Below are 15,155 nucleotides of genomic sequence, written 5' to 3'. Positions count from 1 at the left end.
TGTGAGGCTGAACTTTGTATTGTTAAAGGGTTAAAATGTGTTATAATGCGGTGCCCTGAAACAGATCAACTAAGACAATCCAGGGGGACCCACGCCCCAAAAATGAACCAAAGTTGCACTACAGTATATAAAACTTGTAGGACTTACCTAGAATTGTGCCTAATACCAGTGTGCATATTCATTACCAGACTCCATGCTTTTAAACCAATAAGGTAGGGGTGCTAATCCAGACTGAGGGCATCATTTTTGGGGCGTGGGTCACCCTGAATTGCCTTGGTTGATCTGTTTCAGGGCACCGCATTATAACACATTTTTCTTTTAGAACACATTTTAACCCTTCACTGTTTGTTTATTATACATGTACTTCACTTTTTAATTTTCATTCTTTATATGCAGCTGTGGCTGCTCTTAACTATCTCACACTGCACTTCTCTTACTATGACGGTGCCCTGGGGCGGCTTAGCTGGGCCAGTTTGGGGGTGTCCTGTGCTCTGAATTTGAATCCTAGTATGTTAGGGACCTACCCTACAGAGGTTACCTGGATATGGTGGGTAGGCCCATAACCTTGGCCAAGATTATGCTAAAAACCTCTATTGATTGCAAAATTTTATTGCATTTATATATTATCAATAATTTGGAGTTGTGCACCTGAGATTTGTCTGTTTTTGTGCCTGAAATTAGTCTCATCAGGTAGCACCTCCCATCATATATATAGTCAGAGTGTGCAGTCCAGAAATATTTACCATTTACATCACTATGACTCAGCAGAAATGTCCTATCATATATATCACAGACTGACATACAAGCAGCATTCCACACAGGTACATCACCAAGCCTTCAACCTACAAGTAACTGAATCTTCATTACGTTATAACTCGAAGAACTAAATTCTATCTTCTGCCTTATCTTATATTCAAATGACTTGTATGCAGCAGCCTTTTAATTCTGATATTGTGTTTGTTTCTTCAATGACAGCAGAATCCCAACACAAGTTTATTCCCAGCCCAGATTTGATCAGTTTTCCATTAATATCATTATTATATTATTTATGTTTTCTTCTAGCACGGCTTCTTTAAAACAGAGACTGTTTTATTCTATTAAGTGTGACTTTTGCTGTCTTCCTCAGCTCTGCGTACCACAGTAATAATCATGTAACTGTTTTGTATATTTACTAATTATGTGCTTATTACGGTTATGTAGTATTATTCCTCCACTGGACTGTATTATTGTCTCTGGAGTGTAGAGGGTGTCTGGCTTATCCTAATGTATGGGGCTCACCCACTGTCATGTTATAGAGCTGAAAGTTTATTCCATTTATCACTTTCTGACTGTTGTTATGTATTATTCTTGCAGTGACTGCGTACACACTGACATACTACTCCCTCAGAGGTAATTATATCAATAGTTGCTCAGAATAGCACCATAGTATATGCAAGATACACCTCAGACAGAGAAATAAATAGCTTTGTCTGACTACTGCAATGGGTTCTGTACACAATCCTGGCGCTGATAATGCCGGCGGTCAGAATCCAGGCAGCGTAATCCTGACGCATGCATGTATGCCTTCTAACCCACCTTTCCCGCAGCCTAACCCCTACCCTCCTCTCCCGCAGCCTAATTCTAAACCTCTCTCTAGTGCCTAAACCTAGCCCCTAATCGTAACCGTAACACTCACTTTCTGGATCACAGCTGTCGGGATTCTGGAGCCGGGATTCTGTCCGCCAGCATTGCCTGCGCCGGGATGGTGACTACATCATACTTGCCGACATTCAGCTCCCTCCTCCCCGGAGGGAGCTGAATGTCTGTGCACAGCGGGGGGGGTGGCCGGGTAATGACGCAGTGTTGAGGGCGGAGCCATGCAAATGCATTATTGTGACTCTGCCCCCTCTTCACAATGCCAAAAATATTGGCATTGTGAAGCAGGGGGCGGACCCACAATGACGCGATTCAGCACAAATCGCGTCACCGGGCCCCCGGCTACGGGGATTTCTTGTAGTAGTCAGGGGGGGGCAGGCGGCAGCCGGGAGGCTTGCCTGCCTTTCCGGGGGGTCGGGAGCAGCACCCGATATTCGGGAGGCTCCCTACCAAATCGGGAGGGTAGGCAAGCCTGGACTACATCCCACTTCAACATATAAAAGCAGATTCCTTATTTTCCTTCAATACTACTGATTACTACTGCTTGAGTTGTCTCCTTTTTTTTTATTTTGTAACAAGTCTCATTTATAAGAACAGTGTTTTACTGGGTGTATGTTATTTGTTATTCTCATGTCTCTGTTTTTCTCAGGGAGAGCTGAAGCAATACGGCTGCTGCTGGCAGACAATGGTATCTCCTGGACGGATGAGGAAGTGCAATTTCAGGACTGGGTTGCAGGGAAAGTAGACATGAAGAAAAGTGCGGTAAACAAAAATCTATATGTGAATTTAGCTGTTTAAGTTGTTTGAAAACGCCCCTAAGTAAAAATATATTGCTTTTAGAGGTAAATATTATCCAATGCCTGCTGTTTCCCCAGATACTCACTCCTGGGGGTAAATTTACTAAAGTGAGAGATTCTACTCAACATTTAACTAGCACCTTCTAGAAGATAATAGCTAGAATCTGATTGGTTGCTCTGGGTAACATCTCCATTTCTAAAAACTCTCACTTTAGTAAATATACCCCCTGGAGGCTTCTTCTTTGCTAGACTCATTCTCTGTGTCCCCAAGACTGGAGAATATTCAAAGTCAATAGGCCTGACCAAGGCAGTAACTAGGGCGGTGCCTGCAGTGCCGACGCACAAAGCGTAGGGCCCTGTGGATGGCACCATCACTGCCACACGGCACCTGCATGTGACATGCAGTGTGCCTGAAACGGCAACCTGCAGCCACTAGCACCACTGCAGAGCTGTCTGTAGTATGACGTTCAGTGCTGAAGATTATTATAAACAGCATTGATCTACTGTAGTTTGAATATGTGTATACAGCTGGTGATGCCCTGAGACAGTGAACAGCCCAGGACATTACCAGTGGGGTGGTTTATTTAGCAGTATTGTGAATAGAACAGCCGTTCCCACATTTCTGCATACAAAGACTCTAATGTTTGGAGCGTAGCATACAGGTCACCAGCCGGTGATATGTGGGTAGCGGTGCAGGATACAAACAGTACCAGCGTGTCTAACAGGGTGGAACAAGCGGTTATTAGAAGGGTTTCTCTGAGCTAAATGGAAGACGTCCATCTCCCACTTTGGCGCTCTATCACAATGATATGATGGCGCCGTGCATGTGTAGTAGTACAGATGGTAGCTAGCATGGAGCCAACATGGAATATGTGCAGTAGCGCTCTCCAGCTTCAACAGATCTTTGGTCCAGGAATAGAGCATCCAAAACACACATGACTCCTTACAGGTGTATCTGTGATCAGTTATGTGAACATGCCTTTACTGTACTCGGCCTATGCTTGCAGGACCTCTTGCAGGGGCGTATCTATAATGGGTGCATGGTGTGCGGGGAACACGGGCCCCGCACCGCACACCCTGCACCCATAATATTACTTACCTCTCCGAAGTCCCACGTCGGCGCGGGGGTCCGGCGCTGTAAAACGACTGGAAAATGGCCGCGGCCATTTTCCCGTTGTTTGCGCATGCGCAGTACAGGGAAAATGGCTGCTGCTGCCATTTTCCCGGTGACCTTTGCATACACTATAGACTCTGGACACACTCTAGTGCCCAGAGTCTACAACTATGGCACTGGCTGCGCACAGCTCAGTGCGCTGCCAGTCGCCAGGCGGAGAGGAGGGGGCCCGTGTCGGAGACTGCACACGGGCCCCCTCTTCTCTAGAAACGCCTCTGACCTCTTGGTCCATCATTCTGTTGCTGTAGAAATAAGAAATATACACCTTTTACAGTGTTTCCAGAAATCATGATAACCATATGTTGCATTCACTTATAGCAACAACTCAGTTATCATCATGCTATAAAGGGATATGTTACCGTTAAATCAATACATTTGTAAAGTAATTTTTGCTGGTGTATTTGTTACTAATACCCCTTTTCAACTGCCGCAATAACCCAGGTTATTGACAGGTCTATCCAGGTCGCGGTTTGGTGTAAATGGGTCTTTGAAAATTAACCCGGGTCGAGTAACCAGGAATCCGACCTGGGTAGCTACCAGGGTCGGACGGTGCAGTGTAAACGCCTGACCTTGTTCATGCCTCAGACTATTGGATTGGATGGCTTCAGTAGTACTTGGAGATGACATCATCTCCAACTGTCCACTGTAATGCCAGAAAACCCGGGTTACGGAAGACCCGGGTCTGGTGTAAAAGTCAGGACCTGGGAATAGCCCGGTGCAACCACCAGTGTGAAAGCGGTAAAACTTGGATTTGACCCATGCTCAGTTCGTGCTCAGTGTCCCGGATTGGAGCCAGGTTTTTGGTGGAAAAGGGGAATAAGTTTCTCTATACTGAGAACTCACCAGGTTAGTCATTGATTACAACATATGCAGCTAGAGTTTATAGGAAGTTACTGCACCATGAGCCCACATTTGCTTATACGCATGCAATCAGACAATTATTTTGCACTATGCATGCATACACACCAAAGTGCGTGTGCGCGAACCAGACGCTGCAAAAGGAACTGGCGACGCAGACCCATCGTAGAATGATTGACAGTAAGTGTCGTTTGTGGGTGGTGATGGGGGGGTGGTCGGGCGGACGCAGTCGTGGCAGTGCGTTTCAACGGCATTTCATGGGCATGCATATATTAGCCACTGCAATACCAGGCGCAGCCTGAGGGCTCATAGCGTGGTCTGAAGTAAGCAATACCTGAGTGAGGTCTGACCTGCCTTAACTGTGCGTATGGGTCCGATGTTACTCAATGTTACCAATTATTTTGCTATGTTGCCAAAGTATACGGATGTGAGTAAGGGGAAGTGGGTGTCCTTATGTCAGGCTGCGAACGCAATGCGAATGTAAACTTTTGCATATCACCGCTGATATTAGCAATTACGTTGCGTGCGTCCTTGCTGAATCAGGCCCCATGTTACGTGTTTTCATATAAAGGAGGAATGAAATATTTTTTCTTCTCGTTCCATCATTGTTCACAGGTCTTTGGACAGCTGCCTCGGTTTCAAGATGGAGACTTTAAGATTTTCCAGAGCAACACCATCCTGCGATACTTGGGGCGTAAGCACGGTGAGATTTCTCTCTTACATTGCTCTCCAACAATGACAATGCACGAGCCATGTTATAGGTGGCTGGTATATCTAACCACGTCTACACTACAATTTCTATAAGGAAAGTTTACTAAACTTCAATATAGTATTTTTCTTTTGAAATACTCCTCTACCGTAAATAAGAAAATAACACAGATTGGTAGATGTACATTCAGTATATATTTATTACATTAATTGCATTATAAAGTTGGTCAATATTGAAAAAAAGGAAACAACCAGAGACACAAGTAATAAACTGTAGACTATCCCTGGAGTGGTCACCAACCGGTTAATTTACAGTAAACACAGGTACACTGGGCAGCTGCCCAGGGCCCAACGTTTCTAGGGCCCTTCGAGCAGAGGTGGGCTAAGCAGGGGGCTTCTATATAGAGTGAGAGGGGCAGCGACTGAGAGGCGGGCAGAGAAAGATGCTCCCTGTGGCCACTCTGATTGTAAATTGCACACAATCAGAGCAGCCAGTCACCAGTCTACCTGCCTGCCAGTGTGCAGCCACAGAACCCGATTAAGGATGGGCACAGGGGGCATGTTCCATCAGGCCCTCTTCTCCCAGGGCCCCCCCCCATACTTTAATCACAGCTATATTGCAGAGCAGAAACTGCAATGTGAGCTGCAGAAGAGGTGGAGTCCTTAATCCTTGCTTTACAGCATGTTTTTAGGTTTAAAAACATTGATTTTGTTGACAGTACCCATACAGTATATACGGGTTTCATTTTACTAACCATTTAAATTTTTATTCCTGTGAATAGGTGGGTAGGGGCCCATTGTATTTATTTGCCCAGAGCCCATGTTGTTAAGACAACAGGGGTGTATCTAGGGGTCTGAGCAACCCAGCCAGCTCCCAGGCCTCACCAGCAGCACCTCCTTCAGTTTAATCAGGCAGCACCCCTTCTGTCTCCCCAGCCATCCTTCTGTTTCCCAGCTATCCCTATTCTGTCTCCCCAGACACCCCACTTCTGTCTCCCAGCCTTCCCCCTCCTGTCTCCCCAGACACCCCACTTCTGTCTCCCAGCCTTCCCCCTCCTATCATTCCAGCCATCCTTCTTCTGTCTCCCCGGCCATCCCCCTTCTGTTTCTCCAGCCCCTGGCCCCCGCTTCCAGCCCCAGCAGCCCACAGATACTTACCATCTTCTGGCTGTGGCAGTGGGCGGCTCCTCAGTGCAGCGATGCGGCGCACGTGATGTCATAATGTCACGCGCATCTTCTCTACAAGAAAAAAAACTTTATTCATTCTATTTACCAAGCAGCCGATTCAGCGTACTGAGCTGAGCCACATGGGTCAACTCAGTGGAGTGTCTCGAGACAGTGTCTTGTAGCAAGCAGGGGTGCCAGCGACTCTGAGTGAGTCGCTGCCAGCTCCACCCCCCCGCAACCCAGCAATGCAGATCATGCTTCTGCATGATCCTGAGTGAGTGCACTCCCCCGAGCCCTGGCAGTAGCAGTGAGTCACGAGTGAGTCGCTGACATCTCTGCCCCCTACACTGCTGATCCAACCTAATCATACTTCTGCACTGACTCAGTGCGGAAGTATGATCAAGTCGGATCAGCAGTGTAGGGGGTGGAGCTGCCACTGACTCAGGCCCTGATTCAGAGCCAGCCGCTCTGATAGAGCGCTCGCTCTGAGTCAGGGCGTCTTTTTTTTTATGGAGCGTCCTCCTGGCCACTCGCATTGCTGTGGGTTGCTACCCATAGCTAATGCGAGCGGCCAGGATGAAGGTCGCGATGGTCAAGACCATCGGGCTTGCGATGAGATCCTTGTGGTAGGGTCTCGTGGCCGCAAGCCCCAGAGAGCTTTCGGCTCTGACAGAGACGAAAGCTCTCCCACTGACATCACTTGTGATGTCAGTGGGGCCACCCCCAGATGGTAGGCCACCCCCCCCGGCCCGCCCACCAAAGGGGGCGTGCTGTCACTCAACATCGACAGCACTCCCCCTTTGGTGCGAGACCCGGAGTGACGGATTGCCCGTCGCTATCCGGGTCTCGCGCTTGCACACGACGGAGCCGGCTCTGTCGTGCGCATGTGCTTTTGAATCAGGCCCTCAGTCTCCCACTGACAGAGAGGCTAGAGAGGCTCGACACACCAAACGTTGAGTGACTGGAATCATTTGAACATCTGAATGATTCGCTTCATTGTTTTGTTTTTCAGAAAAAATACGCTGATGCACCGACCGCCCATCGCATTTCCCATTACAATTATGGGAAATGTGATCTGATTACTAAAAATATGTGATAATTAGGGTTTGGAGTAGAATTTTACAAATTCTACTCCAATTGCCCTTTAGTAAATTTTGGTGATGCAAAAATGATGTAAAAAGGGTGTAAAAACAACCTTTTCACTTTATTTTAGTAAAAATAATATTGACATTTATTGAGGTGATATATCTGCAGAACTTCTATCGTTATATACACACGTTATCTGTATAAACTGTGTCAACCTCAATGTAAAGAGTTATTAATAGATCATTTTTTATTAAGATGTCAGATTTCTTTTTATCATTAATACTAAATTTAATGTAATACTTGAGTCACTTTGGCAAGATTAGTGCTCTTTTTAATTCCTTTTCTGTGCTTTGTAGCTTTCAGGAGGCCAGAACTCTTATTGGAGGCTTCCTTCTTTCTCTGAACGATTTTGTGCAACTGCGCATGCGCAAATATTTCTGAAAATCCCTACGATCGGGTCAGACAGTATCAGATATGTGACGGAAAAAGCGTTGCATGTTACTGGGTGGCGACTGGGAAGTGACTAGCAGAAATGGTCAGTTCAGTGGGCGTATTATGGGAGTGTAGGGACTTGTCAGTGCAAGCAGCTGCTTTCCCAGACACACAGCCACAAGTATAGGAGGCCATGGTCAGACGAAGAAGCTGCACCTGCCATAGATGCGACTGATGGTAGCGTATAAAGACGCACCCATCGGTATTATAGGTTTATGATGGGTCTGCAAGAGGAGTAGCCTACAAAAATGGCTGTTTAGAGCAGCCTGCCCTTGGGCTCTGGTTAGAGGGAAGGGACACCTTTGGAAAATATTTTCCTAGACTGTACTGAAAACTAAATTTGGTAAATGGTAATAGAAGGCATTGCTCAGGCCAGAATGGACGCTTACATGCAGAGACACCAAAACCCCATTTCTGACAGGCACAAATGCTGGACAAATGTATATAAAAAATGACTGAAACAAACAATACATATATACTCTGAATATCATTCAACACTGGCTCTCTAACACTCCGATTCCTTGTGCAGGTCTCGGTGGCAGTAATGAGAAGGAAATGACAATAATAGAAATGGTGAACGATGGTGTGGAGGATTTCAGGCAAATGTACTACAATTTCCTCTTCGTGGAAAATGTACGTATGGTAATTTATCATTATTTCCTCAGGTCTTTCTGTGATCAGCACAACATAGCATTTCCACCAATAAGGTGTTTATAAGCAAAGGAGATATGAGCATTCAATTACTAACTGTTTCATTGTTTCAGCATTTATAGCATGCGCAGCTAATAAAATACATATTTTCTTTAGAAGTATACAACATTGTAACTAGTTACAGTATACTCAGCTGTAATCAATGTAAATTGATTATAATCTAGATACATCCAGGGGTGCACAGAAGTGAGGGGGAATGGGTACTAATCACCCAGGCTCAGGCTTGTTGGAGGGGCCTGGCAGGGGTCCGGGTCCCCCAGCCATACTTATCTACTCTCCTGGTACCTGCAGGAGTCCCCCCGGGCACCTGGAAGAGTTTGTGGCTTTCCCGCATCTCGTCCTCGTCCTAGTGATGTGGGCAGGATTGGGAAAATAATATTGGGAGCCGGGGTTAGTGCACTGGAAGGAGAGGCCCAGCCCCATCCATTTACTCCTGCATCTCCTCTACGGGCTTCCTCTGGAGAGGACGTTAAGGGCGGGATGTACTATGCATCGCATCCGTGATGCGGTACTTTGCGCCTCTCTTCAGGTACATACCGCGGTTGATTACAGCGGTATGTACCTAGGAATGCGATTTACATTGCAAAGGACAAACTGCATTTTCGGGGGTTTTACCACATTTTCCCCTTTAGTACATCCCACCACAGAAGAGTAGGTTAGTAGGCATTTGCCTGTGTATACATTTTTTCGTATTGGCAATTTTAGTTTAGACGTAGATGAGCACAGGAAATGGGGTACAACAGGAATCAATTAATTTGTATAGATATAAGCAGTGTTGCTTTGTATGCAGCACCGGTCCCTTTTTTGTTTTTTATTCTTATAACTAGTTCCAGAAACAGGAAGAACTCAATTACATAACATAAGCATCTGCACACTTATCTACAGTGTGGAAGATACTCAGGGCTCTATTTACTACAATCCGCATTGGTTATGCATATTGTAGTGTGATATTACCGAGTGAATTCGCATTGCGAATTCAGGCAATATCACAGGGATTTACTACAAATCCTTTGCAGGGACAGAGCTTGCGAGAAAGCTCTGTCCCTGCTAATCCCATCCACACACTAGTCACGGTATTTTCACAAAAAAATACCGTGACCAGTGCCCCGTGCATGAGCTGACCGGCCGCCGCTGCTACCCACCGGCACTAAGCCCTGTCGCCAAGCCCCGCCCCCCTCGATCATGTACCCTCCACGACCCCCCCTCTCCCTTAATAGCACTTACCTGCATGATCTGGGCTCCGGTGATGTCCTCCGGTCAGCTGACATCCCATACTGCACTGGGACCCTGTCACCTGATGACCGGGCCACAGTGCAGCATGGGACACCAGCTGACCGTGGGGGGCACATCACCGCAACCCCGACCACCGGTCCATGGGCTCAGGTAAGTTAATTTTTATTTTTTTTTTACTTTTGTTTTTAGATAACACAGCTGATCACTGGGACCGACTCCGGGCTCTGCTCTGCCCATTAGAGCAGAGTAGGAGCCTGGTAACCGGGGGAGACCCTGGATAACGCCACCTCCAGGTGATGTTATTATCACAGGGCTTTTTCCGTATTCTTTTTACAATTTATTTTTAGTAACTTTGGTCAGATCACATTTCCCATTACAATTATGGGAAATGCCATCTGATTACTAAAAATAAGTGATACTTAGGGGTTGGAGTAGAATTTTACAAATTCTACTCCAATTGCCCTTTAGTAACTGTAGGTGATACTAAAATAATGTGAAATGGGTGTGAAAACACCCTTTTTCACTTTATTTTAGTAAAAATAATGTTAATAAATTGAGCCCATAGGGGTAGAAGTACTAAGGCTTGGGGCTCTATTTACTACAATCTGCATTGGGAATGCAGATTGTAGTGTGATATTATCACAGGGATTTACAAAAACTCCCTTGCATGGACAGAGCTTGCGATATAGCTTTGTCCCTGCGATTTCCCTCCGCAGCCATATCACGGTATTTTCACAAAAAATACAGTGACAAGTACCCGCACATGCGCCGACCGGCTGCGTCTGCTACCCCCCCAGTGCTAAGCCCCACACTCCATGATCGCGACCCCCCCCCCCCACTGCGAATCCCCCTCCCTTAATTGAACTTACCTGCATGATCCGGGGTCCGGTGATGTCCTCCATGGCTCCGGTCAGCTGACATGCCATACTGCACTTGGACCCGGTCACCTGATTATGGGGCCGCAGTGCAGTATGGGAGACCAGCTGACCAGAGGGAGGGCATCACCGGAGCCCTGAACTCCAGTCCCTGGACACAGGTAAGTTTAAAAAAATGTTGCAGTGTATCAGTGTGTGGTCTATTTAGACCACACAGCTGATCACTGGGGCCGGCTCCGGGCTCTGCTCTGCCCGTTAGAGCAGAGAAGGAGTCTGGTAACCGGGGGAGACTCTGGATAATGCCACCTGCAGGTAATTTATTTCACAATTTATTTTTAGTAACTTGCACACAGATCGCATTTCCCATTACAATTATGGGAAATGCGATCGGATTACTTTATCTCTCTCCTATTTATCTCTCTACAACAGTGGCGTAACTAGGGCAGGGTGAGCGAGGCATGTGCCCTGGGCGCCATAGGACCGGCAGCGCGGGGGGGATGTTGCTGGCCACGGTCCGGCCTGCCCTAGTTAGGCAGTGTAGTGCCGACCGCAGTGTGTGTGGACAGCGCTACACATTTACACAGGACCGGTGCTAGGCTTCCCAGCGCCGGTCCTGTGCTGCACAGCTGAGCCCCTTCCCTCCCCCTGAGCGCTTGCCCAATAGCGCCAGGAGGAGGGTGGGAGGCGGTCTCATGCTGTGTTAATACACACATCACCACCAGCGCTGGCGGCGATGTGTGTGTTAACCAGCAGCCAATGAGAGTCATACGAGTCTCATTGGCTGCTGCACACACATCACCGCCGAGCGGCAGCGTTGTGTGTGTGAATCAGCAGTCAATGAGAGTCAGACAGACTCTCATTGACTTCTGCAGCGCCCACTGCAAGAGTCAGGCTGGAGCTCACTCATGAGCTACACCTTCCGGCTCTTGCAGTGGGCAATGGGCGAGACGACATGACATCTCTCCCATAATGCTGAGCGTGCCAGCCCGGGAGGATTGACGTGTGGCGGGAGCAGTGACCGGAGCCGAAGCGTGGATTCAGGTGAGTGTATTTTTTTTACATTTTTTGTAACTTCTGTGTGCGGGGCGGGGGCTACTACTACTACTGGGGACACCATTAGGGGGCTACTACAACTACTGGGGACACCATTACTGGGGGGGCTACTACTAATGGGGACACCATTACTAGGGGGCTACTACTACTTCTGGGGACACCATTACTGGGTGTAGCTACTACTACTACTGGGAACACCATTACTGGGGGAAGCTACTACTACTGGGCGCACCATTACTGGGGGGCTACTACTACTGGGGACATCATTATTGGGGGGAGCTACTACTACTACTGGGGGGGAGCTACTACTACTACTGGGGACACCATTACTGGGGGGGAGCTACTACTACTGGGGACACCATTACTGGGGGGAGCTACTACTACTATTGGGGACACCATTACTTGGGGGAGCTACTACTACTACTGGGGACACCATTACTGGGGGGAGCTACTACTGGGGACACCATTACTGGGGGGGAGCTACTACTACTGGGGACACCATTACTGGGGGGCTACTACTACTACTACTGGGGGCACCATTACTGGGGGGGGAGAGCTACTACTGGGGGCACCATTACTGGGGGGGCTACTACTGGGGGCACTGCATCGGGAGGGGGAACCTCTACTGGGGACTACTACTGGGGGCACTATATAAGGGGCTTACTTCTAGGGGACCACTACTGGGGCACTAAATAGGGAGGGCCACTACAGGGGGCCCTGTAAAGGGGGCACTGGATAGGGGGGATCACTGCTGGGGGCCTGCATTAGGGGGACCACTACTAGGGCACTGAATAAGGGGAACTAATGAGGGGCTGCATAAGGGGGACCACTACTGGGAGCATTGCATACTGGGGGTACTGTATAAGGAGAACTAATGGGGGGCTGCTTAAGGGGGACCACTACTGGGGGTACTGTATAAGGGGCACTACAATGGGCCTGCATAAGAGGGACCACAACTGGGGACATTGCATACTGGGGGTACTGTATAAGGGGCACTACTGGGGTTAAGGTGCATATGGAAAGGAATGTTAAGAGTGACGATAAAGGGGTGTGTCATGTTGACATGCCCCATTTTTAAGTGACCATGGCCATTGTTCACCACGCGCGCCGTCGGGCTTAGTATATATCTTGCATTCAAAACTGTGTAAAAATCAGGGTGGCAAGTTGGCCATGTTTGAAATCAAATTTTTCTGGATATTTCCTGGCTATTTCCCAGTAAGAGACTGGTTCATTTAACAATACCCACACAATAACCTACTCATTTTTGTCTAGTGAATAAAATGTCAAAATTACTAGATATGGAGCCGAATTCAATTAGTTGCAATAATGCAAAACTTAACGTATCTTAAGTTTCGGGACTTTTTGTGCGATAATTTCACATTTTTTTGCCTTTTGCCTATGCACGCTCCCGTTTTTCACACAATCCAATTGCAAAAGCTGCGATGCGGCATTCTTCCAAAAACTGTCCATGGTGTAACCAGCTAAAAGTACAGCACGGGAGGTAGTTAGGAGACCGGTGGAGGGGATGCTGCCGGTCCAAATCCTGACTCCGCAAGCCCAACAAGGGACTAAAGATAGGTGTCGAAATACTGGCGCCATCCGTAATGATGTAAGCCAGGGCGTCTTAGCTGTTAGCTGCGGGGGGAGGGGGGGGAGTTAGGTTTAGGCAGCATAGCAGGGTTAGGTTTGGGGGGGTTAAGGGTTAGGCATCCTTAGCGTGGGTTAGGGTTAGGCACCACTGGGGGGAAAGTATTAGGTTTAGGCAGCATAGCGGGGTTAGCTTTTGGGTGAGGGGGTTAGGGTTAGGCACCACTCGGGGGGTTAGGGTTAGGCACCACTGAGGGGGTTAGGGTTAGGCACTAAGGGGGGAGGGTTAGGTTTAGGCATGAAGAGGAGAGAATTTAGGTTTAGGTACCAATGGGGAGGGTTAGGGATAGGGTGTGGGGTGGGGAGGGTTAGGGTTAGGCTACAAGAAGAGAGGGTTAGGGGGAGAAGGGGGGTAGTATACTTACCCAACCCCTGTCGGGATACCGACCATCGGGATGCTGCAGCCGGTCTTTTGACAGGAGGCATCCTGACTGCCGGTATTTCATACCCATTCCATACAGCACAAATGGGGAAATCTGTCTGTACCCCAATGAAAGGCCAATTGAGATAGGAAAACAGTATAGAAGTGTATTAGTGCCCTAATAAAAGTATTTGGGGTTCTTAAATTGTGTCAAATTGCTGTTATATGCAGTGGAAAAATTATAGAAAGTACTTTTAGGGGGGCAAATAAATGCTGCAGTTAAATTAGGAATACATTAAAATGGGTGCAAGTAAATGTTTATGTCATTTTAGGGCACTATTAAAAAAATTTAAAAATACACCGGGTGCAACCACAGCCACCTGCAATGTTTAAAACACATGTCCCATCCATAAGCCCCCCCAAAATACCTGACCCACTACTTTAAACCCATTTTCCAACATTTATTTTTTCACCCCAAAAATGACATGTAATTATTGGCCAAATGATGCGAAAACCGCAGCTAATAGACTTGTCCAATAAGTATAAATTCGCACGACAAGCCATATTTCACTGAAAAGTGGCTTATCGCAGTTAATTGAATTTGGGCCACGATTTGCTATTATTTTTAAGCTTCTGATGAAAGTGCTTTGAATGGGGTCATACTGTATAACTAATTTTCCTTAGTACATAGCTGGCACAAGCCAGTGTTCATGCCTTGCAGGAGGAAAGCAAGGAGAGATATCTGGAGACAGTGAATATTCAGCTGCGTTATTTTGAGAGGATCCTCGCTGAGAATTCCAATAGACCTAAGTACCTGGTGGGAAATAAGGTAACTCTAATCCAACTGCCCATAGATTAGCGGAGTTGCCATCAGAGAATAGTTTTAACTCTTCGTTTTCCCCACAGATCTCATATGCTGACTATAATCTTGTGGACATTCTGCAATGTAATCTAGACCTTTCCCCAACATGTTTGTCTAGCTACCCACTCATATCAGCTTACCTTGAACGGATACTCAAACACCCTCAACTCAGTGCGTATTTGAAATCTGATGGCCGTAAGCGACGCCCTATCACCACTAAGCATTTATGAACAAGAAGCTCTTCTCAAGCCCCATGTCTGTTGCTGTGTGTATTTGAGTTTGTTCATAATGCAAATGTATAAACTCCATTATCTTCATTATATCTGTTTGGTTTCTCTGTTATGGCCTAAAGTTTACATGATCTGTATTTATTCAAAATATTGCAGCCATACCATGATAAAATTACTGAGAGCCTTAACTTTCTTGTCCTAGAGATTCCGATGGTAGCCTACCCTCCAACATGACCCATTCCACCAGGTAGAAATTGCTTACACAA

At 47.1% G+C, this 15,155-nt stretch overlaps 1 protein-coding gene across 1 annotated transcript; it reads left to right on the top strand.

The window, feature by feature from the left end:
- The first annotated feature begins 833 nt into the window (after positions 1-833).
- On the top strand, positions 834-14,919 carry LOC148522876 (glutathione S-transferase P 2-like). The gene is made up of 7 exons (XM_088473546.1): positions 834-848; positions 1,354-1,389; positions 2,285-2,397; positions 5,080-5,167; positions 8,447-8,550; positions 14,489-14,626; positions 14,704-14,919. Coding segments are annotated over exons 1-7 (666 nt in total). The 5' UTR covers positions 834-847; the 3' UTR covers positions 14,890-14,919.
- The last annotated feature ends 236 nt before the right edge of the window (positions 14,920-15,155 follow it).

This window comes from Taudactylus pleione, unplaced genomic scaffold, assembly GCF_031769625.1.
Source record: "Taudactylus pleione unplaced genomic scaffold, aTauple2 ptg000136l, whole genome shotgun sequence".
Taxonomy (NCBI): Eukaryota; Metazoa; Chordata; class Amphibia; order Anura; family Myobatrachidae; genus Taudactylus; species Taudactylus pleione.
Note: the sequence above shows the minus strand (reverse complement) of the source record. Positions and strands in the feature narration are given on the sequence as shown.